This window comes from Borostomias antarcticus, assembly GCF_949987555.1.
Source record: "Borostomias antarcticus genome assembly, chromosome: 21".
Classification (NCBI taxonomy): Eukaryota; Metazoa; Chordata; class Actinopteri; order Stomiiformes; family Stomiidae; genus Borostomias; species Borostomias antarcticus.
In genome coordinates, this window is record NC_140254.1 from 8303893 (window position 1) to 8327556 (window position 23664).

Below are 23664 nucleotides of genomic sequence, written 5' to 3' on the forward strand. Positions count from 1 at the left end.
GTGGCGCTATAAGTATGACGCAATACTGACACATAGATGTGTTCAGGACAGAACCGTCATGAAGCGTGAGATATATCAGACAAATTGGATAATGTATGGAGGGGTTATGAGTACTTCCTGTTTCACCAGTAGGTGGCGCTGTAAGTGTGACTCAATACCGACGCATAGATGTGTTCAGAAGGTGACCTTCATGAAGCGTCAGCAATTTGGTGCAAATCGGATAATGTATGTAGGAGTTATGAGGACTTCCTGCTTGACCTGTAGGCGGCGCTATAAGTATGACTCACTGCTGACGCACAGATGTGTTCAGGATGCGACCTTCATCAAGCTTGAGCAATTTGGAGTAAATCGGATAACGTATGTAGGAGTTATGAGTACTTCCTGTTTCACCAGTAGGTGGCGCTGTAAGTGTGACTCAATACCGAAGCATAGATGTGTTCAGAATGCGACCTTCATGAAGCATCAGCAATTTGGTGCAAATCGGATAATGTATGTAGGAGTTATGAGGACGTACTGTTTCACCAATAGGTGGCGCTATAAGTATGACGCAATACTGACACATAGATGTGTTCAGGACAGAACTGTCATGAAGCGTGAGACATATCGGACAAATCGGATAATGTATGGAGGAGTTATGAGGACGTACTGTTTCACCAATAGGTGGCGCTATAAGTATGACGCAATACTGACACATAGATGTGTTCAGGACAGAACTGTCATGAAGCGTTAGATATATCGGACAAATTGGATAATGTATGGAGGAGTTATGAGGACGTACTGTTTCACCAATAGGTGACGCTATAAGTATGACGCAATACTGACATATAGATGTGTTCAGGACAGAACTGTCATGAAGCGTGAGACATATCGGACAAATCGGATAATGTATGGAGGAGTTATGAGGACGTACTGTTTCACCAATAGGTGGCGCTATAAGTATGACGCAATACTGACACATAGATGTGTTCAGGACAGAACCGTCATGAAGCGTGAGATATATCGGACAAATCCGATAATGTATGGAGGAGTTATGAGGACATCGTGTTTTATGGCGAAATGTCAAACTTTGGCGGGGCGCCACGGCAAGGGTGTTTGGTGAAAACTCAATTTTTTTGATAACTTTTGATCACAAAGGTCTTAAGATGAAGCTGACCCGATATGAAGTTGATCGGATGAAATCTGTAGGAGGAGTTCGTCGAAGTACGAGGCATGGAAATGGTCAAAACAAGGACAAAATGGCACATTAAGAGCAAAATGGCGGACTTCCTGTTGCATGTTGGGTATAGCTCCAAGAGACATTTAAGTGTGGCTCGATGAAATACATATGCCCTCCGAATTTCGTTCGCCTACATCAAACTGAAAGGTGGGGCTCGCCATTTTAAATTTTCCAGGGGGCGCTCTTGAGCCGTTTTGCCACGCCTATTTCCGGCACCCATGAATTATCAAATTTTTCACCGGGACTGACGTATCTGCAAAGTTTCATCCGTTTTCATCGATGTTTAGGCCGCCAAAAAGGCATTTGTTTGGGGAGAAGAACAAGAATAATAATAATCCTTCGAAATACAATAGGGCCTCGCACCGCCAGTGCTCGGGCCCTAATGATAACATTTTTAACATAATCTGTAAGTGGTTTCTTTATGATGCTGGTCCTTCAACAATGTACGGACTGCATCCACAAAAGCAAGTAGGCCTACAAAAATCCTATAGATAAAAAAAAGAAGAAAAAAAAGATAAAACAGGGATAACAAAAAAACAAACAGATTTAAGATTTAAGTACAACAACGTTCTATTAAAACATCCCTACTCCAATCAGGTACGATAACCATTCTCGTTGGTGATAGACTACTTCATCCACAGGCAAAGTTGATATGATAGGTTGGTTGTAGAGTCATATGACTGAAGTCATGTGACTGTAAGGAAGACACCATCTGTATCTACGGTTTCTCACGGGAAGTAACAAGCGGTAGGGTAGACGTTGTGCTCACATTTCCTCACGGTAATGCATGCTTTTTTGTAGGTAGATCATGTTTGCCCAGGCGAGTTTGGTGTCCCTGTTCGCCACTCTGCTTTTGTCAGAAACCGAGTCCCGGTATGAAGCGAATTGGGCCAGTCTGGACGCCAGACCGCTGCCTTTGTGGTACGACGAAGCAAAGTTCGGGATCTTCGTGCACTGGGGAGTGTTCTCCGTCCCCGGATTCGGTAGCGAGTGGTTTTGGTGGCGCTGGCAAGGCGACCCACCAGACGACGCCTACGTGAGCTACATGAAAGCGAACTATCCGCCCCGGTTCAGTTACGCAGAGTTTGCTCCCGACTTCCACGCTCAGTTCTTTGACCCGCAAGAATGGGCCGATATATTTGAATCTTCCGGCGCAAAGTGAGTCACTTCTGATGATCCTTTTGCTTATAATCTGGTTTTCAGTGCGAGCCAGACGCATATCATATTTCACGCATTTCACTTTCAGATACGTGGTTCTAACTGCAAAACACCACGAGGGCTTCACCAACTGGCAATCTCCAAACTCCTGGAACTGGAACTCGGTTGACAACGGGCCCCACAGAGACCTGACCGGGGACCTGGGAGAGGCAGTGCGCAACAGGTGACATGGTTTTATGTGCCCAACAACAACGGATTATGAATGGATTGGATTATCCTTTGTGTTATTATTTTTTATCTTAATGTGTAATATATGTGTAGCCTATTCTGTGTTTGTTGTAGGCTATGTGTCTTGGGCTGTGTGTTGTAGCCTATGTCTGGTGTCCACTGCACAAAAGAAGTTCCTCATGGAAAAATAAAGGACATTGAATTTGACTTTGAACTGAAGCTTACTGTTGTAGGCCTATGCCTATAGTTTCTTATTGTGTTCTCATTATTATGTGTTGTCTCTCTCTCTCTCTCTCTCCACATCCAGGTCACTGCACTATGGACTCTACAACTCCCTGTATGAGTGGTTTCACCCGCTCTACCTGGCAGACAAGAAGAACGGCTTCCAAACGCAGGACTTCGTCTTCCATAAGCTGCTGCCTGAGCTTTATAACATGGTCGTAAGGTCAATACTAACCTGTAATTAAGCTACTTTATAACATGGTCATAAGGTCAATACTAACCTGTAATTAGGCTACTTTATAACATGGTCATAAGGTCAATACTAACCTGTAATTAGGCTACTTTATAACATGGTCATAAGGTTAATACTAACCTGTAATTAGGCTACTTTATCTAGATGCTACGTTGTAGTTGACTTCTTCACACTTAACATTTAGTTAATATCAACCATACGGCCTGTGTAAAACAGGTGTCATAAGTGGTATTATATAGCGTTGTTGAAAACACACATGTTCATCTTCTTTCCTGTTTCTCAGATACCAGCCGGAGCTGATCTGGTCGGATGGAGACTGGGAGGCACCAGACACCTACTGGAACTCCACAGAATTCCTGGCCTGGCTCTACAACGACAGCCCTGTTAAGGTCAGCACCTCCTTCCAAGACAGGCTAACAAGACACAGGGCTGCTACCATATGAGGATGCAGCAACAGACTGGATTATTTGTGTTGAATCTATGTGTTTTTTTTAATAGTTGCTGCTAGGGTTGCAAATGTCAAGGAATTTCATTAATCAATAACTATTAAAGGACTAGTAAAGGGAAAAATCATGTTTAGCCCTGTTTTAAGGTTACTTATGATCATATACAATGGTTCAGATCAAAAGTTGACAAAACTAGCACTTTTGAGAAAGTCTGATAATTGCTCTACCACCGTTTTGGTCATACAATGGATGTGGGTGGGCACCGTGAAAAATCATTCAAAAAACATGTTAAACTCTCAATTTAAATAGATAAATAAATACAAATAAATATGATTTTTCCCTTTACTACTCCTTTAACCTGAACAAACAATAGTCGATTAATTGATAAGAACGTCCCGCACTGGACTGCACTTTCCTCACTTAATTTTTGTGTCTTCCACTGTGTCGTTGAAATTTCCCGGCCTCCCAATTAGCCTTCACTACATGGCGTGGCGTCCTCATGTGCAGTCAGACCTTAAACATACATGACATTTCACACAACTCCTGTTGATAACGTTCGTAAAAAAAAAAAAAAAAGTTCCATTCCATTAACAAGCAATTAATTGAGTAACCAAATCTTACTCGAGTAAATTCTTATCGGCAATTAATCAATAGTCGATTAACTATTAACATCCCCTAGTTGCTGCAGTTCAAAAGAAGTCGGCGACCATGCATGTGGTCGTTTCCTCCGCAGCGATACCTGATCTGTGTTTGGATCTCATTTGGACCCCCTCCCCTCCGTTCCCCTCCCCCTCTAGGACACCATCGTGACCAACGACCGATGGGGGGCCGGCTGCAGCTGCAAACATGGCGGCTATTACAACTGCGCCGACAAGTACACGCCGGGCGCGCTGCCCGAGCACAAGTGGGAAAAGTGCACGTCGGTGGACACGGCGTCCTGGGGTTACCGCAGGAACATGAAGATCTTTGAGCTGCTGGACCTGCCGGGCATCATCAAGGTTGGCGCGCACGCACATACACACACACACACACACATTCTGCCAGGCATCATCAAGGTGAGCGCGGGAGACGTTAAAGGACCATACGGTCTAAATATGACATGATCTCCTAAAACTAGTCACCCAACCTTTATCACATTACCGCAATCCATTTTCTGAAGTAAAGCTCATGTTGAAAGATGTTCGCATTTTCATGTTTTACTTCCATTTCAAAAGTTGAACATTATGGCTTTAAAACATATTTTTAAATTGTTCCCTTGTTGTGCTGACAAACTCATCCCGGTTAGTTTAAAATAATGTTCAATAGTTATTATTATATTATTATTTTTGTTTTAACCCTCTTTGCGCAGCCGACGCCAACGGTCTGTCTTCTTCTTGTTTACATGGCAGCCGTTGCTAGGAGAGCTGGGTAGAGAATCTAGCATAGGTGGATTAGAGAATATAGCGCAGGAGTTCAAGAAGTTCCATGTTCAACTTTTGAAATGTAAGTAAAACACGAAAAGGCAAACATCTTTTAACATGAGCTTTACTTCGGAAAATGGATTGTGGTAATGTGATACAAGTTGGGTGACTAGTTTTGACGAGATCAAATCCTATTTAGACCGGTATGGTCCTTTAAGTAAGCCAGCAAGGTCAACGCCACTTGGTCGCGTGCGCGCACACACACACACACACACACACGCACACGCACACACACGCACACATTCTCTCATACATAGATACACACGCACACATTCTCTCATACATAGATACACGCACACTTTTGCTCTCTCTTTCTCTCTCACATCTTAATAACTGCCCACCCCACTGCCCTCCCCCCCCCTGTGCGTGCAGGACCTGGTGAACACCGTGGCGCTTGGAGGGAACTACCTGCTGAACGTGGGCCCCACCCCCGACGGAATGATCCCCCCGCTGTTCGAGGAGCGGCTGAGGGGAATGGGCGCCTGGCTGGGGGTCAACGGAGACGCCATCTATGCCTCCAAACCCTGGAGGGTGCAGACGGAGAACGCCACCGTGCCAGTCTGGTGAGAGAGGGGCGGTCTCTCCCAGTCTGGTGAGAGAGGGGCGGTCTCTCCCAGTCTGGCGAGAGAGGGGGGCATCGGGAGAGAGAGAGGAGTGAATGAACGTCTGATGTCGGTGGCCTAGGGCCCAGTCTAGACACGTCTGCTAGCATCTTTGATTAGACCTATCCACATCATGTCAGATCTACAGTACACACGTATATCCGGTGGGATGGCGTAAGCACAGGTAAGTCTGTCTCCTACCAAGACTGTGGCCCCATTAGAATCCTCTCAAATGAAACCTTACTTCCATCCCTTCTAGAGGTAATCAGTGATTGAACATGATTGGATAGGTGTAAGCACAATCTTCTCTCACAAAGTCCCGTCGGAAAATGTGAAGGATTAGTGCTTGACAGTTTTGAATGTAGAAACGGCCCGGTATTTGAAGTTCCTCTGTGGTATGGGTATGTAAGCACATGTTGAGTGTTACCCCTCTAATTCCAGGTATACTTCCAAAGGCTCGAGTGTTTACGCTATTTTTGCGACCAAGCCCCCTCATGTGACCCTCCACCTGTCGACTCCGCTTTCTGGGGAGACCACCAAAGTAAGCACACACTAGGGGGGAGACCACCAAAGTAAGCACACACTAGGGGGGAGACCACCACAGTAAGCACACACTAGGGGGGAGACCACCACAGTAAGCACACACTAGGGGGGAGACCACCACAGTAAGCACACACTAGGGGGGAGACCACCACAGTAAGCACACACTAGGGGGGAGACCACCACAGTAAGCACACACTAGGGGGGATGGGTGAATGAGAGGCCATTGTAAAGCGCTTTGAGTGCCGCTAAGGTGGAAAACGCAGTCCATTTACCATTTACCTTTGACCCCCCCTTCCCCCCTCCCTTAGGTGACCCTGTTGGGCAACCCTGAGCCTCTGGACTGGGCTCCTCTCCACCCCAGTGGGCTGATCATCCTCCTGCCCGAACTGCCCTTCATCCCCGGCCAGGCCTGGACTCTAAGACTGGATGGGGTCGAGTGATCCGGACGGCACAGGAACCCGCCTCACACTGGGCCTGGAGGAATCAACACGCCAGGGTCAAGGGGGACAGCATGTTGACAGCAGACCTTTAAGATTCCTGGGTTTGAATGTACTGTAAGAGAATCATGTTTTTTTTTATTTTTATGACATTTCATAGAGGTGTGTGTGCTGAGTGATGAACACCTTTGAACCAATATTGGACCAATGGAATTTCAGTCTTTCAACGTTTTTTTTTTTAACTTTCTGTGCCAAAAGGGAAAATATGTGCTTACTTTTCTAAATGATTTCCATCGTATTGCTCTGTTATATGTTGATTCTGTGAATGAATGATACATTTTGACACTCCAGACTTTAGGTTTTGAATGTGTCTGGGATTATGGGTCATTTTGATCTGGATGATTGGAAAGCATCTTTGTTGTCCGAAGACTTGTGATGCGTAATGAAGACATCATTGTGAAGCTTTTTACTGTATTGAGGAGTACTGTCAACGAGTGTGATTCTATCAACAAGTGTGATTCTGCTAAAGTGGTCTCTTGAGTGGCCTATGGGTGTGATTTTGAAAACTTTTTTTCCCCAGACAGCTCTATCTCAAAGAGTATAAATGCTCACAGCTTAGATATTTTGCACCATGGGAATCAGATGAACATTTGAGATATGTCAATGTCGTTTTAAAAACTAGGAGTGGTGACAAGTTGGAGAACTGGTATGAATTTGAAATTACTACTGTAACTGCTGCTAGACTGGAACTCTGTACATTGCACCATGTAGGTGTGTAATATGTGAAAGTTCTGTGGAAAGTGTAGGAGTGGCGTCAGTTTACAAAATGTGATATTTTCAAATCACCAATTGCCTCCATTGAACATTAACTGAACACTCCATCATTAATTTAATTGGGACAGAATAAAACGCACTCCTGGAGGATCATTAGTCATTTCAAGCATATATTCCTGAAAGGGTTAATTTATCTGTTAGAATGTTGGTTGATTTAAAAAATTAAAAAATGTTTGTTGTGAAATGATGAATATTGTGCAATGCCACTTCTTATTTTTGAACACAAAATTCCGGAATAAAGAGCTATTTAATTAAATTAACTGATGTGTGTTTTCCGTCTAAGCAGAAAGAGAAAGATTTCAGATTATTCGTTTAGCAGCACTTTAATGACAGTATGTATAGTTACCTCCGCCCCAGCAACAGCGCAGGGTGAGAGCTCATGTTTTAGGTGGGATGGGTGTGTTTGTCTGTTAGCAGGATTACGCAAAAACTACTGGACCGATTTTCACGAAACTCAGTGGAAGGGTGTAGCATCGGCCAACTTTGAACACATTCAATTTTGAAGTGGATCCGAATCACGGGCCGGGTCCACGGGACGCCCCAACACGGCCGGCCATTCAACACCATTCATATTTTGGACCAGGATTACGCAAAAACTACGATTTTCCTGAAAGTGTGAATATGAAAAGGCCATGTCTCATATCTCAGCGTGGGAGGGTCCCAGAGAGTCGGCTTAAAGAAAGACGAGACACAAGTCACTTTTTCTCATTTCACTCGCTAAAAATAGCTTTATATTAATAATCATGATAATGATAATAATAATAATAGTAGCCATTAGAAAATGTTGTACAACGGTTGACAGTGTTACATTCTGTGTTGGGTAAACCACATCACAGTGTGCCATCTCTGGTTTCAGCGCTAGCAGACGTGTCTCTACACACATCTAGATAAACATTGATTAATAAATAATAAATATATATTTATATGTATATACTGTATGTACAAAACCAATCAAAATACACAACAATAAACATAATCATGATTTACACGTTCACTGTGCAACACCCTCTCCCATTGGTTGGCACGTGTTCAGGGTACAGACCAGTGGTGCTCTGGCGCTGAGTCAGGGCGTTTTCATGCATCTGTGTTTCCATTGGTGGCTTTAACAACGCGTTATTTTCTATGGCATCACTATTGCTATATGTTCCAGTCAATCCACTCCACTCAAAAACAAAAAACTGTCCAAGATATTCTATTATGAAAGATAAATAAAAGAGAAACTGATATTGTTCTGTATGTACATATTCTATCTTGGCACTGAATCAAACGTACCAGTATGTGTATAAAACCCAAACATCAAACAAGGAACGGCAAAAATATGAACCCAAGAACAGGAAAAGCTCTTTACATTAAATACAACGTCTGTGACTTGAGAGAATGACAAGAGAGTGAGGGTCAAATGGAGAGAGGAGAGGAGGAGGATAGTTTCTTCTTGTGACATGACAGAAAATACTAGAGAGAATCCGGATCATGTTGGTAGTCCAGTTTCCCTCCTTCAAGACAGAAAGAAAACAACTTTTTACTGAGTGGGACAATTCCATGGGTGAGCTGTTGAGCATAATACCCATCTGCCTTTTTGTCCAATTATCTGTCTGTCCGTCCGTCCGTCCGTCTGTCTGAAACCTCTCACTCAACTATCATTGGAGAGACCGGAGTGCAAGAGAAATACACTTTTCTTAATTTTTGTCCACCAACTTCTCACCCTCACCACAGTAGTAGCAAAAAAGTAATCTGGTTAGACTATAGGCTAATGATCACTGCAGATTAAATGTGTCCTTGAATACAGAATAAGCTTTCCCAGTATAATTCAAATAACAACACTTTTTCTAATAGTGACCTGTGAGGCAATAATGAACAGCAACTGTGTTCAGTAAGAAGAAGAATCATACTAAGAATACTAAGAATTGTTATAACAACATGTGGTGTATATATATATCAATAAGATCAACGTCCACTGGCAAATATATATGTACATGTCCATAAACATGAGGGTGGAAGGGTATAGGTAATTACACAGTAATTGCTCAGACGTCGTCTCCGACCCCTGTGCTCTCCCTGTGTTGAGTGAACTGTGTTAGGAGGTCGGCACCACATCAACACACACTGGCTACACTGACCACCTCCACCAGTGACCATAGTGTCCGTCAGAGAAAGTCTCAAGATCCTGCCGGTGAGGGGTCAGGCTCCTGGGGGTGTGGATAATGCAGTAAGACTCCGTTACTCTCCACTGAGAACGTGTTCCCCTCTTCCAGAATGTTCCCAATGTCCAGGGTCGTGTGTTTAAGAACCGTCTTTTGAAATGCCTCGGTGTTGGAGATTATAAATTGAGGTACTACGGCGGATTGTCCATGTCACTCTGTGTCTGTGTTCCTGTTTTGAATTTGGAACCATGTTGAGTTACTGTTTTGTTCTTCCTAGAGCTTTAACCCTAATCTAAGTGTGTCTCTGAGTGTTTGTGACTGCTGGGTTGGCACCAGGAAGAGAAATCCGCCACGGCTGTCAGCAGCTGTTCATCCACTTCCTGTTTGCCCTGCTCAGGAGCAGGAAGTACTGCCTTGACCGTCGCTATGGCAACCACTGCCACCCGCGGAAAAACAAAGAAAGAAGTGTTGAACTATGGACCTTGTAAAAGGCAAGATGGCTGCTTAAACGCTCATTCGCTAACACCACAGTTCACGTGAGCTTTGTCACCTTCCACAAAATCCTTTGAAAGAAACCAATATGAAGCAGAGAGAAAACGACAGACTCAAGTGAAATGCAGATGGATAGCAAACTGAGGCCTGTTTACTGTACATCTCCCTGTATTCCTCCGCAGTGAGGCCTGTTCACGTCTCCCTGTATTCCTGCGCACTAATGTGTGACCATGTCGTGAGTTGTTGTACATTTAAATTCAGAGGATCGACTAAAGGCTCAAGAGTTCTTCACAGTGACTTCAGCAGCGGTTCTTTGTGCTTGTTTCAAGGGGCTTGCATCACACGACACTGAAACACGTTTCAACACCAGAGTTTGTGTGAAGTTTGAAATTCAGATCAACCGAGTGTCACACAGAGGTAAACAAGAGAGAGCTATCACAGATCTGAACGTGTTTTCTAAGTGAAGGACCATCTACTGTCAGTGGCGTTAGTGTACCTTGGGTTTGAGAGACTGAACTGTTTGTGATATCTGAGTGATTTTGGAGACATAATACGCAACAGTTTTTCAAGTAAATATTTTTTTTGTGTCTAGACAGGTCAAGAACAAAGGAGTTACTGTAGGGTTGGTGTATCAGTTATGGGTCATAAAAAGCATGCGACATTACAACAGCATCCAACAGGCTTCTGCCTATTCCAACCAACCTCAAGTGTATGGTCGTGTGTGTGTGTGTGAGTGTGCGTGTTTGTGAGTGTGTGTGTGTATGTGTGTGTGTGTGTTTGTGAGTGTGTGTGTGTGTATACGTTTGTTTGTGTGTGAGTGTGTGTGAGTGAGTGTGTGTGTGAGTGTTTGTGAGTGTGTGTGTATGTGTGAGTGTGTGTGTGTGAGTGTATGTGTGTGTGTGTGTGTGTGTAAGTGTGTGAGTGTGTGTAGGAGAAAGAGATATTATTAAAATGTAAGAGGATTCAATACAATAAAATACTTTTGTGTTACAATGTCAACTGTCTTGAGATTGTTGTGTGTACATACAGTTGTCTTGAGATTGTTGTATGTACATACAGCTGCAGTAAAGCCTATATCATCTACAGTAAAATGTACTGTATATAAACCATGGTAGAAGAGCAACCCCACACGTAGCTAGCTAGGCACATGGGGTTCATTCTAAAAGGGGAAGGGGTAAAGAGGAGGAGGGGGAGAGAAAGAGAGTGGTTTCTTTTTCTTTTTTTTTTAGAAAGTAGGGAAAAGGTAGTGAGCATTAAAGTCAAATTGCACTTGCCAGTTTGTACCCTGTGAACTTGACCCATTTCGATATAATTCATAATAATTTGTTCTTTAAAAAACAAAACAAAAAAGATTTGCATACTGGGGTCTTAATATGCCACCTAACTCTAATATTACACAATGCTACGTTTATTTAATAATAATACTGTATGTCACATCTGTTAAATATATTTTATGTACATGTACCGTACCCTTGAACTCCACTACTCTGGAAATGTAAATAACATTATAAAATACACATCTCCCAATAAAATATTACATTTTCAGCACATTGCATTTCAAATATCTAGAAAACTAAAGCCAAGTCATGCTAGGAAGATTCTTCTTTTTCTCTTTTCAAAATGGAGGATTGTGTTGAAATTGTTTAATTTGTTGGCCTTCTTCATGTGTTTGACCCCACACACAGAGCACATTAACACACACACACACACACACACACACACACACACACACACACACACACACACACACACATACCCAAGGCTTAGAGAGAGATACAGTTTTTCTCTCACTTAAATCTAAATTATTTTCAAATCCACAAATGTACGAACTAGGAGAGAACGCTCTTTTCTGAGCATGCTACGCTGTGTTCGGAGAAAATGCACAGAGCATTTCCTCAGAGACAAAAGGGGTAGAAAAGGGCACACACCAAACATGTGCACTCTCATATAGAAAGATGAGCTCACACACGCGCGCGCACGTGCACGCACGCACAACATAGTTCAAGTGGGATAAAAAGGATTGAGGTTTTTCTGCTTCTCCCTTTGAAGTAGGTTTAGGGGGGATGAACTGGAGTGGACTCCTCTGTCTGGGCTACACACGACACATGCCTGGGCTGGTGAGAGAAAAACAGAGAGAGAGAGAGGGAGAGAGAGAGAGAGAGAGAGAGGGAGATACGGATACGGAGAGGTCTAATAACAGAGGACAAGTCTTAAGTTTCACCCTGGCGTTAGAGCGGGATCGTCCCTTCCTTAGGTGTTAAATTGGAGGGCTTGTCGTCGGCGCCCTCTGAGGTGAGCGCTGGAGAATTCTGGTCAAGGATTGGACGAGGTGGTACCGGGTGGAGGCAGAGGAATCCTCCGAAGGCAAGATTTCTCTCTGCTCTGATTGGGTGACCCGATTGAGTGTTCCGCTGGGTGATCCACTGTTGATTGGACGATGGTGGAAAAACCTCTTAATCATTCATTTAAAAAAAACAAAAACAAAAAACAATGAGTAGCATCCTCAAGAAAAAGAGTCCAATGTTGGAAAAATGGCTGTAAAGTTGAACGATCTTGTGGACAAAAATAAGACATTGTATGAATCTCTTTTGATGGCAATTATGAGAAGATAAAAGTGTTTGGAGAGGCAGGGGGATCAATTCAAACGCTCCACACACCTCAGATAAAGGCCCGTTGACAACAGTCAACCGTAAGTTTACACATTTGGCCACACGAGGACGCCATTGTCTCACAGTGAAAAAAGGGACCCCTTTCAGTAGTCGAATTGCTTCAAAACCTCCCCCTGCAAAAAACACCTTCACACCCCAGAGAAGAAGTACAAAGCAAACGGTTCTGCATTTCCTTACTTTGCTCTCGGCTGTCAAATCTGCGTTGCCACAATGCAAAGCTTCCTCTGGCAAAAACAAGTGTGCACGCTATGTACAAAAGCACACTCACTCACTCCTTCAAACATACTACTGCTCAACACTGAGGATAGATAGATAGATAGTTCAGAGAGAGAGAGAGCGATAGAGGAAGGGAGAGAGAGAAGGCCTACAGTACAGAACATCCCCAGGAGGACAGACAGGTGAGCGTTGAGTCCTTGAGGTTGAGAGGAGCTTCTGTAGTTCAATACTGACTCAAAAGGTGCTGAAAACGGCCCTTGGTGAGAATACTGCTGACCGCTCTGCAAAATATGTGGACACGTATCTTGACTCTCCACTCTCCTATGAATCCACTGTAGTTTTATCTTGTGGTGGTGGTGGTAGTGGGGGGACCTGTTAAAAACATTTTGTTCATCTGGTTCTTGGGTATCCATATTGATATCATGGAGCGATCAAAAGGAGCAGTGCTGTGCTCTCTCCCGGTGCAGAGCGGAGTCGGCGAAGCCCTTGTTTCCTGTGAAAGTGCAACGCGTACTACGCTCAGGCGTGCTACTGTCACCTGACTCCGCCCCCTGGCTAGCAGCTGACCCTCCCCTTTTTTCGTCGTACTCAGCTTCGTGTCAGCTGACACGGACAAGAAAGGGAACAAAACAAAACAAGAATATGTTCAGTTTGACTAGAAAACAGAGCAACTGAAGCCTGACTTGTCTTTAAGGCGCCATATTGGCTCTGGGATTCACTGGTGGCTTATTGGTTCCCGGGGCGTCTGGAAGCCAACAATTCTGTTGTCACCGGTTGAGCCGTGCCTTTGTCCCAGAATAAGGGGCGTGGCACCGAGGGGTCCGAGGGCTGAGGACATCTAGCGGGAGTGGATGAGTGACGAGGATGGCATCAGCTATGTGTGTGTGTGTGTGTGTGTGGGGGGGGGGGCAAAGCTGGGTTAAGAGAGAGACAGAGAGAGGGAGGGAGAGGGAGAGGCAGAGAGAGAGATACAGAGAGAGAGAGGGAGAGAGAGCGAGAGAGAGATGGAGAGACAGAGAGAGAGACAGAGAGAGAGAGAGAGAGAGAGAGAGAGGGAGGGAGAGAGAGAGGGGGATAGAAAGAGACACAGAGGGAGAAGGCAGGGGTAGGACAGGGGGCCGCCCCTCACAGGCTGGTCTGGGGATGTAGATCTCACAGGCTGTTCTGGGGACGTAGATCTCACAGGCGGGTCTGGGGACGTAGATCTCACAGGTGGGTCTGGGGATGTAGATCTCACAGGCGGGTCTGGGGATGTAGATCTCACAGGCGGGTCTGGGGATGTAGATCTCACAGGCGGGTCTGGGCCTCAGGGATGTAGATCTCGATGCTGTCGGCGCTCTCGGTGGCGGAGTTCTGGCGGAAGGAGGCGGCCCGCTTGGTCTGCAGCAGCCGGCGCCGTGCCTCGGCCCGCTGGCGGTCCCCCAGGTCCAGAGACTTCTCCTTGACCGGCAACATCCGCCCCCCCACCACCACCCCCCCCCCCGCCGTCCCTGGGCAGCAGCAGAGCGCCGGCCGGCCCGCCCCCCCCCCGCGCCCTCCCCCCGCAGGCCGCCGCCCACGCCCCCCGCCGGCTTCTTCGGTAGCGGGGGAGGGAGTTTTTTGTCGTCCTGTTTCGGGGACGGAAAGAAGGAGGGGGAGGTGAAGGGAAGGAGAGGATGAAGGGAGGAGTTGAGGGTGAGGGGGGTACGGGGGTGAGGGGTACGGGGGTGAGGGGGGTACGGGGATTCATGGGGTACGGGGGTGAGGGGTCCGAGGTTGGGTAGGCGGGTGGGGGTGTAAAACAATGACCGGACAAAAACAAACCCCAACCGAAAACACGGAGGCCATAGCAATGGATGATACGGGATGATTAAGGATGACGGGAGCACACAAACAGCCCCGTGGAGAGAGAGAGAGAGAGAGAGAGGGAGGAGAGAAAGGAGGAGGAAGAGAAGAAAACGGTGTTAGTTTCTGCTGTGTTACGGTAGCTTCTGCTGAGGTTGATGTGTTGTTACCCAAAGAACCACAAGCGCCCTCTTAACGGACGTGGCTAGTTTCACCGGCGTGGGCGCAGTGACAGGGATATTTATCCAGCCCTCGCACACGTGAATCATTTGAAACGAGCTGCATCAGTGACTATCGACCGTATCGAGCGTCCGTGACCGTTTAGCCTCGTCTTCAGCTCCTCTTGTGGCTCCGGAGCTTGGCGGCGAGCGACGGGCGGTGGGTGGGGCCTCGTCTGCGCCCACACCCTCTCGCACGCCGCTGTCCTGGCCGATAGGGGGGGGAGGAGGGGCCCGGGGAGAGGAGGGGGGAGGCCGCGCCCGCTCCCGCTCACCTTCTTGTCAGGCGGCAGCCTCCAGCCGGAGTCCTTGAGCCTCTGGAGGTCGTGGAACTTGACCCGCAGGTCGTCCACGCTGAGCTGGAGCAGCTCCCAGAACCCGGCCAGCTCCTGGGGAGACGGCTGGGGGTACGCCTGGGGATCCTGGGGGGGGGGAGACGGAGCAAAAGAGTGTGTGCGTGCGTGCGCATACGTGTGTGTGTGCAGGGATGGGTAGGAGGGGGAGGAGAGATGCAGGGGGGGGGGGGGTTTAGAGAAAGCAAAGTCAAGGGTTAATGTCATTATCTGTAGGAAATAGACTACTTAAAAAGGAACCAAGGACGCAGAATGGCACACACACACATGCACACACACACACGCACACACACGCACACACGCACACACGCACACACGCACACACACACACACTCACCACACTCTGTTGACACAGCCGGAAGAACTGCTGGACCTTCTGAGACATGAGCATCTGGGTACTGCCCACCGCGCTCCGGATCCGCTCCAGAACTATGGGCAGCGCAGGAAACAGGAAGTTACCACCCTGGGTCGTATTTCACACACGTGATGAAGTTATATGTCATTGGTTGCTGGTCGGCCAGAAGAAGTGCTTCACCAGCTGTATCCAATCAAGTCATCCACTTTCCTCTCTGCACTTTGATTCTCACTCCTGTCTGCTCGTTATATCTAGTTAACTCAACGTTTCCCAGAGTTCACTGCTGTTCAGTGTGTTTTATGATGTGGCATGTGTCTTATAATGGTTTACCGGACTATAGCTAACATATACTGTAGTGCGTTTACCACTGCAGTGAAAAATTGTGTAAAAATTGACATACAGTATAAACATCTGTAGCTTGACCATGTGATGTGAAACTGTTACTTCGGGAGACTTCAATAACAAATATTAGTGAACAAGAACAACAAGAATTAGTGAAAATTGCAGATAAACATTTATCTATATATCCAGGAATTCACATTATAGACACTACCACTGACTACCCCTGTAACAAAGTGGTCACAATTTTGCAGACCCCTACATGGTCCAGCCGTGTACTTAAGACTTAAGACTTAGTACACGGACTTAGTGTGCTAAGACTTAGTCTACTAAGTTAAAACCCTTATTTATGCAGGAAGTCCCATTGAGAAAACAATCTCTTCTGCAAGGGAGCCCTGCGTACAAAAACTTGTACAATAAAGTGTAAATACAAAAATACAATAATATGATGAATACAAATAAATTAACCTTCTCCTCTACCACTGCCCTGGCCCGCAACCCGTATCTCTACCTCTCTCCCTCCCTCCTTCCCTCTCTCTCTTTCTCCCTCCCTCTCTCCCTCCCTCTCTCTCTCTCTCCCTCTCTCCCTCTCTCTCTCCCTCTCTCCCCCCCCTCTCTCTCTCTCCCTCCCTCCCTCTCTCCCTCTCTCCCTCCCTCCCTCCCTCCATCCCTCCCTCCTCACCCTCCCTCTCTCCCTCCCTCCCTCCCTCTCTCTCTCTCCCTCTCTCCCTCTCTCTCTCTCTCCCTCCCTCCCTCCTCACCCTCCTCGGGGAGCTCGTTGTCCTCCGCCGCCCGCTCCATGCCCTGGCACCACCCCTCCATCCTCTCCACCTCGGTCTGGAGGAGGCGCAGGAAGAGCTGTCCGTCGTGCGGGCAGGGGGAGGAGGCGCGGGCCGAGTCAGGCCGGCTGCGGGGGAGGTCGGCGGCGCCGGAGGAGGAGGAGGCGGGGGGGAGTGGCAGCGGGGAGTGGGCACGCGGCGGCAGGTGGGGGGTCCGCGGGTCGTCTGGGCACGGCTCGCTGGAGTAGCCGCTCTGGATGTAGTCCTGGGGGGGGGGGGGGGGGGGGCAGGTTATCCTGACGGCCGCGAGAGGTATTCAAATGGTAAAAAAAAAAAAAGGTGGACTGAAATCTAAGGCTAAATACACACACACACACACACACACACAGACACACACACACACACACACACACACACACACATCATGCAGACCTCTCTGTAGGCCCACTGGCCCTGCGTGTGGACAGTGCGCTGGTACTCGGCGTACTGGCCGGCTGACTCGGGCTCTGAGGAGTGCCTCTGGAAGGAGCAGCCGAACTGGAGGCTCTTGTCCTGGGTGACGGGCGCCGTGGCCACGCCCGGGAAGGCCCCGCCCAGCTCCAGATCCAGGGCCACGCCCGGGTAGGCTCCGCCCAGCTCAGGGTCCAGGTCCGCCTGCACGCCGGCCGTCACACTGTTGGAGCGCTTGAAGCGGGCCCTCCTGAGAACGAGTGGGGGGGGGAGAGAGGGAGAGAGGGAGAGAGGGGGGGTGTAGGGGGAGGGAGAGAGGGAAAGAGGGGGGGTGTAGGGGGAGGGAGAGAGGGAGAGAGGGGGGGTGTAGGGGGAGGGAGAGAGGGAAAGAGGGAGAGAGGGGGGGTGTAGGGGGAGGGAGAGAGGGAGAGAGGGGGGTGTAGGGGGAGGGAGAGAGGGGTGTGTGGGGGGAGTAGAGAGAGGGGTCAACAGAGAGGAGGGAGAATGTTAGCTGGACATGTTCATACCGGTGTTGACAGCACAATCACACACATTTCACCCTCTTTCTTCGCCAGGCGCGTTGGTGGAAAACAGATCATCTTTGTACACGCACACATTCATAATAACGCACACACGCGCTGGGTGCACAATGTACACACACACACACACGCTGGGTCAGTATCTTCAGTAGGTTCTGAAAGAGAGATGACTTCATCCCCCTCAGTGTACCAGTTATGATTAATTGCCGATATCACGCGGTGGTGAAGCCTCCATCTGGCAAGTCATGAATCCACATAACCCCCACCGCGCGTGGACAGCTGATACGCTACGTCCCTCCATCTTTATCTCTCTCTCTATTTCTCTCTGGTACGTCCTTCCATCTTTATCTCTCTCTCTCTCTTTCTCTCTGGTACATCCTTCCATCTTTATCTCTCTCTCTCTTTCTCTCTGGTACATCCTTCCGTCTTTATCTCTCTCTCTCTTTCTCTCTGGTACATCCTTCCGTCTTTATCTCTCTCTCTCTTTCTCTCTGGTACATCCTTCCGTCTTTATCTATCTCTCTCTCTTTCTCTCTGGTACATCCTTCCGTCTTTATCTCTCTCTCTCTTTCTCTCTGGTACATCCTTCCGTCTTTATCTATCTCTCTCTCTTTCTCTCTGGTACATCCTTCCGTCTTCATCTCTCTCTCTTTCTCTCTGGAGTGATGAGGTGATGAGACAGTGACTCAAGCCTCCTCTTATCTGTGTCACACTGTCACCCTTCCCCCTGGTGCCGGGGGGGGGGGGGTGTCTGGGGAGGTTATTAACAGGCGCACACTTTCGCAGTTAGAAACTGAGAAGGAGAAACTGAGAGCTGTGAATGTGCCGTGTGTGATGTACAGTAGTCATGGTTACAATCATCTACAGTACAGAGAGAGGGTGAGAGGGAGGATATGAATGTGGCGATCATGGTGTGATGTCATGGTGTGATGTCATGGTGTGATGTCACTCCTGTACCTCTTGTCGTCCTCCACCTGTACACCTACAGAGTGGACCTCTCTCAAAGACCTTCCCTCCGTGTCCGAGTCCGACAGCGTCTCTGAGCTGTCCACCTGACACACACGCACACACACACACGCACACACACACACACGCACACACGCGCACACACGCACACACACACACACACACACACACACACACACACACGCACACACACACACATTTCAATTTCCTTATTGTTTTTTCAATCAAAATACAAATTAATATCAAAATCCAACAGTAGCAAGAGTCACACAACGCAGTGCAAGATTACATTCACATAATGTAGTCCCAGCAGGGAGATCAAAGCTATTTATGGATATAGGTAGCAGCGTCTTTTCCATATGAAATGACTGCCAATGATGGCAGACACGAAACAGTACTTAACTAAGTGTTTTGCAGATTTTTTTGCCAGTCCAGCAAGTTGGAGTCCTCGCATACACATTTTGTGTACGTGCCCGTACACAAGTATGTTTAGTACAGAAAAGACTGACAAAGAGCCATACTGTATACTGAGTGTGACGCAACACACTACGAAGCACACACAAGCCAATGAAACGGCTTTTTACTCTGCCGAGTTAGCGATAGCACGTATAGCAGCTAGTATACACTCAAAACCTTATTACAAAGACATGTTACCGAACGGGCCTATTGGGCCCAGGCCCAGGGTCCCAAGAGCTCAGGGGGCCCTTTCTTGTTGCATATTCAAAGGGCTTAGTCATTCATTCATTCATTTATTGTGATATTTCTCAAATTGTATGCTGACTCATATGGGAAATTCAAAAAGACGATAAATGAAATTAGTGGGGAGGTTGGGGGGGCTTTACGTGTCTGTGCCCAGGGGCCCATCATTTCATAATCCGTCTATGCCTTATTAGTGGGGTCGGTAGAGTGAAAATAAATCAAGGTGAAGGTAAGCTTCCCCGAGTCTATCTTCACTATTGACTTGACTCATTGCCGTCAGCCAATGGGGTGGCTTCCTTCTAAACCAGCGGAAACTAGCATGGCGGCGGCGGCGTCCCAGATCGAGAATTGGCAAGATTAAATTCTCGGTGATGGATGCGACCGTACATCCTATCTCGTTCACTGAAGTCATGAGAAATTAAGTCGATTGTATTTTTATTTATTGGTTGGATGTATTGGATTTATTGGATGTATTTTTTTATTTATTGTTTTCTAATGTACTGAAAACATTTTACAAAATCACGATTGTAGGGTGGCGACCCACATAGGCTATGATGTCCACGGGAAAAAACCCCCCCAAAAAAAAACAACTTGTGCAGCTTGCCTACTCAGAAGAGGGTCCTTCAGCAGCACGCAGCCTCTGGCAACACTTGAGTGCCTGTCTAAAAACACAGTGCCTGTCTAAAAACGGGATCAGAGCTCTGGTGCTCATGCATGTTTGATGAGGATAGGACAGCAGGAGGAAATAAAGAAACTTGTTCTGTGCTCCTCTCTGCACTCACAACAATACACTGGTAGATCGCCTGGTTACGCAACGCTAGCCCCGCCCCCTCTCACAACAACACACCGGTAGAGCGCCTGGTTACGCAACGCTAGCCCCGCCCCCCTCCTCACCTGCACAGCGATGGACGGCCTCCACTTGCGTCCTCTCCCGTCCTCCTGCCCTCCTCCTCCTGCTCCTCCTCCTCCTCCTGCCCTGCAGAGGGCCATGCTGTTTTGGGGGAGGGAGGCAGACTTCCCCAGGCTCCCCCCCACCCTCTCCCGGCCCCCCCCGCCCCGGGTCCCGGGGCCCTCCAGCAGGCTGTCGGCCGAGCCGCTGTGCCTGGGCCTCACGGGCGCCCCCGCCTGGCCGCCGGCCCCCCCATAGGGCACCAGCTCCCTGGACGAGGAGGAGGCCCCCCGGGGGAGTGGGCCGCTGTCCAGGCTCTCCGCAGAGTTGCTGTGCTGGCGGGAACGCCCCCCGGGCGCCGTGCCGGTGTAGTAGCCGCCGCCGCCGCCCCTGGAGGTCCGCCCCTCGGAGACGGCCGCGTCCACTGAGTTGCTGTGCTGCTGCCGGGCGTGGCGGGCAGGCGGGGCTCCTCCCCCCGAGCCCTGGGGGGGCGGCTGGCCTGTGCTCTGGAAGTAGGCGTCCTGGGTGGACTCGGTGCTGCTCTGGGCGCGTGCGGAGAGGGAGGGCTTGGACATGCGCGGTGGGAGCGGGGGGGGTGGGGCCGCCTTGCGGTAGGGGAAGACTGGGGAGAGAGGGGGGGCGGGGCCAGAAGGAGAGGGAGCGAGAGAGAGATTTTGAATTTCGACGAGCGGCAGGCGGGCGAACCGTACGGACAGCATGTCAACGTGTAATGGCGGAGGGGGCGGAGCTAGGCCGGGGGAACGAGGGGAGGGTGGAGAGAGGAACAAAGGCAGGGTGGGAGGGTTACAAGGACAAAGATTGAGTAGGAAGGAAGAGGGAGAAAAAAAAAATGCATGGAAAGAAGGAAAGAGAGAGAGAGAGAGAGAGAGAGAGATGGAGACAACAACAAAAACAAAACAATTTTTTTTCCCACAAATACATGAACATTCTCCATTTTAGAGATAGATGGCTTGGTGAAATACTGCAGCAGTTTGCCATGTTGGTCATTTTCAGCGAGAGCTATAGAAGATTTCTCTCTGTGTCTTTCACTCGCTCCAAGCCCCCCATTTTACTCTCTTTCTCTCTCTTTCTCTCTCTCTCTTTCTCTCTCTCTCTCACACACACACACTAGGGCATAAACGACTCCAGATTTTTTCAGGTCGACTTATCTATAAATAAGGTTGAAGTCCAGTCGACAAGTCATGTGATGACGTCATCACACTTACACAGCGGAGGAATAGCCTAGCCTACATAGATACAGCAACAACAACAACAAAACACCATAACATAATGGCCTGGGGGGTATTCCACAAAGCTGGCTAACTGAGTAAGCCTGACTTTTGCAATGAGTAAAACCTGGAAACTCTTCAAATCTGGAACATGGGCTGAAGAGAAAAATAGCTTTCATGGTTTTACTTTGTGCAGAAGTCAGGCTTACTTAGTTAGCCAGCTTTGTGGAATACCCCCCTGAAGTAAGTCAGCAATGTGTACATTGGTCGCGTCATTCGCGTAGCTCACGTTAGCTCACATAAGGAGGAGTAATTATGGCCCGTGTGGATTTACTAACTGGATTTCACATGTGCAAATTGAATTTGCAAACTGAGCAGACAATCATCGCTACTTGTCCACATGTGGTATTGCGAATGTAGCTAACTAAGCAAACACTCGTGAGGAACGTCGCCGCTGCCATCATCAGAGGGTAATTTAAGCTGCTAGTTGTCTTGTTAGCTCCGATATGGCTAGCCAGCATAGTCTCTCCCTGTCAGTTGAATCTCCGCGCTCCACATACTACATAATAGAGAGATCAGCAGCATGCAGCAACGTAGTTAGCGTAGCTAACCTAGTGTATCAGCGCAAGAACTCTCATGAGTCTGGCGTTGAGACTATCTCAGGTACAGAAACAGAGAGAGAGAGAGGGAAAAACATGACTTGTCGACTCCTCCCCGGGGGAGTCGACTTGTGCTACTGACGTCGACCGGTCGACTTTTCTGTTAATGCCCTAACACACACACACACACACACTTGATGAAATGTAAAACATTTCTACATGCTTTGCTCTCCTTGTTCATTTCCAACCTTCTTATTGAAGTGATGAGTCTCACCCAGAAACTGTCCTGTGCGTGCATGTGTGTGTGTGTGTATGTGTGTGTGTGCATGTGCATGCGTGCATGTGTGTGTGTGTGTGTTGGTTATTACAGTTCAGAAAGGCTTTAATAAATCCCGGGGGGATTTGCAGTTCTAAGCCAGGGAATATTAGCCCTATAAAGCACACACACACACACACACACACGCACGCACGCACGCACACACACACACACACACGCACACACACAACATACACACACACACACACACACACGCGTACACACACACAGTGGACCGGATCAGGAAGGACAGAGTGATGAAAAGTGTGACACAGAGAGAGAGAGAACAGAGGGAGAGAGATGGGAGAGTAGAGAGAGAGAGAACAGGGAGAATAGAGAGAGAGAGAGAACAGGGAGAGGGAGAGTAGAGAGAGAGAGAACAGAGGGAGAGAGAGGGGAGAGTAGAGAGAGAGAACAGGGAGAGAGGTGAGTGTAGATAGAGAGAGAACAGGGAGAGAGAGGGGAGAGTAGAGAGAGAGAGAACAGGAAGAGAGAGGGGGGAGTAGAGAGAGAGAGAACAGAGGGAGAGAGGGGGGAGAGTAGAGAGAGAGAGAGAGAGAGAGGGAGAGAGAGGGAGAGAGAGAGAGGGATGAGGGGTAGACCAGCTGGAGATAGTGATCTACGATCATAATCATGTGCATTACAGCCACCATTATGGAGACAGACAACAGACACATTACACAGAGCCTGGGACAGAGAGGAGGGATATGGAACCCAGTTGATAGAGGAGACACACACACACACACGTGCGTGCGACACTCACTGGCCCCGCCCTTGATGCTGCCCTGAGGACCCGACATGGAGAAGACGGACAGGCAGTCGTCGTCTTGGGAACAGCCCGCCTGGATGGCGCGTACGTAACTATGGCTACGGGTGCGGAAGCAGCCGGGCAGGTCCAGCGCCTCGACGGCCTGGGACTCCATCTCCCCGAACATGGTCTCACACACGGCCTCGAACTGACGGTTCAGGCTGTCCCCCAGCTGAGAGAGGGAGACGGGGTCACACACACACACACACACACACACACACACACGCACGCACGCACGCACACGCACACACACACACACAAGCAATTTACAACCCTACTCCCCTCCGGGATGAATAAAGTACCTACTACTACTACTACTACTACTACTACTACTACTACTACTACTACTACTACTACCACTACTACTACTACTACTACTACTAC

At 48.2% G+C, this 23664-nt stretch overlaps 2 protein-coding genes across 2 annotated transcripts in view; one reads left to right on the plus strand and one right to left on the minus strand.

Annotated features, from left to right (window-relative positions):
- The first annotated feature begins 1959 nt into the window (after positions 1-1959).
- On the plus strand, positions 1960-7529 carry LOC311322718 (tissue alpha-L-fucosidase-like). The gene is made up of 8 exons (XM_084454815.1): positions 1960-2374; positions 2463-2597; positions 2910-3047; positions 3361-3466; positions 4321-4521; positions 5356-5546; positions 6027-6126; positions 6437-7529. The coding sequence occupies exons 1-8, from the start codon at positions 2025-2027 to the stop codon at positions 6566-6568; spliced, it is 1353 nt and encodes a 450-aa protein (XP_084310941.1). The 5' UTR covers positions 1960-2024; the 3' UTR covers positions 6569-7529.
- Positions 7530-14204: 6675 nt separating this feature from the next.
- Positions 14205-23664, minus strand: part of dlgap3 (discs, large homolog-associated protein 3) — a gene marked incomplete at both ends in the record, with an annotated part of 46314 nt that continues 36854 nt past the window's right edge. Inside the window, 10 exon segments of the mRNA XM_084455592.1 lie at positions 14205-14397; positions 14399-14452; positions 14454-14524; positions 15235-15381; positions 15650-15741; positions 16768-17050; positions 17218-17485; positions 18732-18826; positions 20334-20950; positions 23236-23452. Of these exon segments, the coding sequence (XP_084311718.1) occupies positions 14205-14397; positions 14399-14452; positions 14454-14524; positions 15235-15381; positions 15650-15741; positions 16768-17050; positions 17218-17485; positions 18732-18826; positions 20334-20950; positions 23236-23452 (2037 nt within the window).